Source organism: Priapulus caudatus, unplaced genomic scaffold, assembly GCF_000485595.1.
Source record: "Priapulus caudatus unplaced genomic scaffold, Priapulus_caudatus-5.0.1 Scaffold863, whole genome shotgun sequence".
NCBI lineage: Eukaryota > Metazoa > Priapulida > Priapulimorpha > Priapulimorphida > Priapulidae > Priapulus > Priapulus caudatus.
The window spans coordinates 43,452-47,478 of NW_014577924.1; the positions used below are offsets into that span (position 1 = coordinate 43,452).

The window sequence follows — 4,027 nt, forward strand, 5'->3', positions numbered from 1 at the left end:
GCTACTGCTGCTGCTGCTGCTGCTTCTGCTGCTGCTGCTGCTGCTGCTGCTGCTGCTAGTGTGTGTGTTTACCTGCAAGACTCGCTCGCGTTGACAGCATCACACCGTCCCTGCTGTACAGCGTCTCATCCGTGAACTCGTGTCTCACACCGTTGACGCCGACCGTCCGCACGACCCCCGTCAACCCCGCGGCCACCTCCGTCGCCATGACGACGAGCGACCAGTCGGCCGCGTTGCCGCCGCCGACGAGAAGCTGGGAGTCCGGCGAGAAGTGCGGTCCCGCGGCGGTGATGTCGTAGCCCTCGGTGCGTGCGGCCGACTGAGTCACAAGCTCCGCCGTGTCGCCCGTGACGACGACGTCAACAACGTACCACGTGTCAACCTGCGGGAGCAGCGGATGTTCAAGCGTGTGGACGATCATAATATCTAAATATTATAATATATAATAATATACAATATATAATTATAATCCCTTTATTTAACGTGACGTGTTCGACGAGTGGAATTATTATCATCGTGTGGACGATGATAATATATATAAATATAATAATATATAATATATATAATCCCTTTATTAACGTGACAAGCATAGTGCCCACAAACTGTTCTATCCACCTGAGAGATAACTATATGCCGCTCTTGGATCATGGCGACATACATATCACATATAAGTGACAGATAAGTACATTTAGTACAGGGCCTGCCTTCACTACATTAAAATCCTACAATATTAATTATGATTAAGATCATAATGTATAAGGATTCTTAGGCCTACCTACACCGCATGAAAATCCTACAATATTAATTATGATTAAGATCATAATGTATAAGGATTCTTAGGCCTACCTATACTGCATGAAAATCCTACGACATTAATTAAAATTAAAATCATAACCTATACGCATAGCAATTCAGACCTGCATACACTACTCCTACGATATTAATTAAAGTCAAGATCGTGACGTATAACGACTCTCATATCGCGAGTGCACACACGTACCGCGATCGTGTCGGATGACACACAGCTCTCCTTCACGCCGGTGTTTATACACAGCCTCAGCTTCTCCGCGTGCACGGTGAGGCTGACAAAGGAACCCGGCTCCCTCCCTCTGCTGAAGAGCAGCAGCTGGCTTCCGCTAGTGTCCAGCTTCAGTGTGAGCTTGAGCCGTAGCTGGCGGACGCTCTCCGGTACGGCGAGGACCGCGTAGCTGCGGCCGGTGAACCGTGGCAGGAAGGCTTCCGGATCTGCAACGCGGATAGTTCCTGTCACGTTATGCGACGAACCGATGTACACTGTATAATCGGAAGATATACCGTATTTACTCGTGTATAAGTCGCGCTTTTTTGTACAAAACTTCAATAAAAACATTAGGGGTGGGACTTATACACGAGGCTAAGAAATCTTGTTAATGTACCAATGTTTGTACCAACCTTTCAATGAAAAATATGCATATATATATTTCGACTTATACACGAATGCGACTTATACACGAGTAAATAGGGTATATGTCAGGGTTCTCGATCCCACGTATTTCAGAGGGTACGTCGTTTATGGATGGATGGGAGAGGGTCCGGGAAGGGGTTATGCCCATTGGAGTCATTTATGCGAGTCATAAGCGGCCCCAATACACCTGTAAACTCAGCCAGTTTGGAAACGTATACATCAACCTGTAAAAACACAGCATGCCTGTGTTGGGATCGTCAAAAATAAACACAACTGGAAATTAAGGCATGTCGATTAGATAATTAAGGCATGTCCGAGACATTTTGGGATGTGGCAAATTCTTGCGCTTCAGCTTTGAAGGCACGACAGACCCAACAAGCATTACAGACCAAGTATGTTCATCATGTTCATAAGGGGTGAATGTATACAGCACCATAGATTCTGGTTCAAGGGGTCAATTGGCCGCCTAGATTTTAGGGAATAAATAAAATGTATGGTGAAACTTTTCACTATTTCGGGTCTAAATGAAGCAACACTGCAGCATAGAGGAACTACATTGACGCATGGCCTTGCTGGCAATATGTTCATCTTATAGTATGACCGAGTCAGAACAGAAGACAAATGGAAATAATGACGTATAGATTAGTGCAATACCCACCTGAGTTATCCGTCTGAATGTCTATGCCGTACTCCGGGCTGCCATGACCCTGCCAGTGTTCCGTATGCTGCAGCGTATATGCCTCAAAGTTCACATGCAGAGCAGAAATAAATCCCTTGAAACCTGAAACAGAAACAGTACTCAAACGTGAATCAGATATCATATGTAATCAGAAGGGATAAATCGCATCGCGTCATTCTAACCCTACATTTCCTCTCACTTTCCTCCTCTCTCTTTCTTTCTCGCTCTCTCTCTCTCTCTCTCTCTCTCTCTCTCTCTCTCTCTCTCTCTCTCTCTCTCTCTCTCTCTCTTCTTGGCCTCTCTCTCGCACACTCACTCTGTCTTTCTCTTCTTGGCCTCTCTCTCTCTCACTCTCCTCTCTCTCTCTCTCCATCTCCCCCCTCTCTCTCTCTCACTCTCCTCTCTCTCACTCTCTCCTCTCTCTCTCACTCTCCTCTCTGTCTCTCTTCCTCCCCCTTCTCTCTCTTCTCGGCCTCTCTCTCTCTCCCTCTCCCCCCTCTCTCTCTCACTCTCCTCTCTCTCACTCTCTCTCTTCTCGGTCTCTCTCTCTCTCTCTCTCTCTCTCTCTCTCTCCCCCTCTCTCTCGCTCTCTCCCCTCCCTCTCTCTCTCTCGTGTGAAGACGCAGACCTGGATGATCAGACTTTGTGACTTCTGGCTCCCCCTTCGAGCCGATCATCATTGGCTGGTCGTAATCGACATCATCAGGAATGATGCCCGTGAAGTTCATGACGAAACCTTGCAAGTCGTTCAGCCGGACGATGGCCGCCTGTCCGGCGATCGTCAGAAGCACGGAGTGCCACCTGGCGGGCTGAAAGTAAAGTAAATTCACCGAGCTATACGGGTGCCCAATATGCATCTATAATAAAGAAATTTGTCAAGAATGTGGTAAGACAGAAACGATTCACACAACTATATTAATGCATTTCCTATAGCTTGATATAGCTAAATAGATAAATAAATATAGATAGATCGATCGATAGATGGATGGATGGATCGATAGATCGATCGATAGATGAATGGATGGATGGATGGATGGATGGATAGATAGTAGTGTTGGAGATCGGTCCAAATTTCTTGATCGATCATTGGTTTTACAAAACGACCGATGATCGATTAATCATCAATCATTTTAGATTGCAGCGACAACGCGGTGATGCCGCGTCATCGTTGACACAACCGGTGTATTGCGAAGGAATATTGACATTATTGTATGTGTAGCTAGTATTTACTGGTAATTAAATTAAGGATACTGTTAGGGTTACGGACGGGTAACACTCTAAAAAGCATTGCAACATAACTGCTCATCAAATTCAATCAAACTCATATCCATTACATAAGAGAGATGTCTCTCTATGCTATCGATGAATTTTTTTATTAAAAACTCATCGCTAATTAAGTGACGGCAAAAATTGTGAATTTATACAAAAATGTTTTTTTTGTTATTTCTCAAAAACAGCAGAGTTGGGACCTAAACTTTTAACCATAAGTTGTTCATAATATGAACAAAAAAGGGTCTCTGGCATTTTTTTTAAAAGCTTTAATTTAGGAAATAAGTTGAAAAGATGTAGGAAAATTTAGGATTAGGCTTGATTTTCAGGAAACAAAGTCGCTTAATTCCTTGAAAATTTACATTGCACCGTGTTTACTAGTATATGTGTAAATGTATGTACTTGTGTCAAATCTGGGGAAAAAAAAATATATATATAAAAAAAGTTTATACTCGATTTTCTACTCGATTAATCAACTCAGCAGCCCAAACGAGTAATGATCGACGAACTCGATTAATCGGAACACCACTAATAGATAGATAGCTAGATAGATGTGCATTGTCTGTATTCACCGTCAGCTGGTCTGCGATATTAATTGGTGATAGGCTCGCGGCTCCGATGTTGGCCTGTAGACG

At 44.1% G+C, this 4,027-nt stretch overlaps 1 protein-coding gene across 1 annotated transcript in view; it reads right to left on the reverse strand.

The window, feature by feature from the left end:
- Positions 1-4,027, reverse strand: part of LOC106814045 — a 16,981-nt gene that overhangs the window by 3,539 nt on the left and 9,415 nt on the right. Inside the window, exons 7-10 of the mRNA XM_014818307.1 lie at positions 2,752-2,924; positions 2,103-2,225; positions 1,001-1,245; positions 73-382 (exon numbers count right to left, since the gene is read on the reverse strand). Of these exons, the coding sequence (XP_014673793.1) occupies positions 73-382; positions 1,001-1,245; positions 2,103-2,225; positions 2,752-2,924 (851 nt within the window). The remainder of the gene's footprint in view (positions 1-72; positions 383-1,000; positions 1,246-2,102; positions 2,226-2,751; positions 2,925-4,027) is intronic.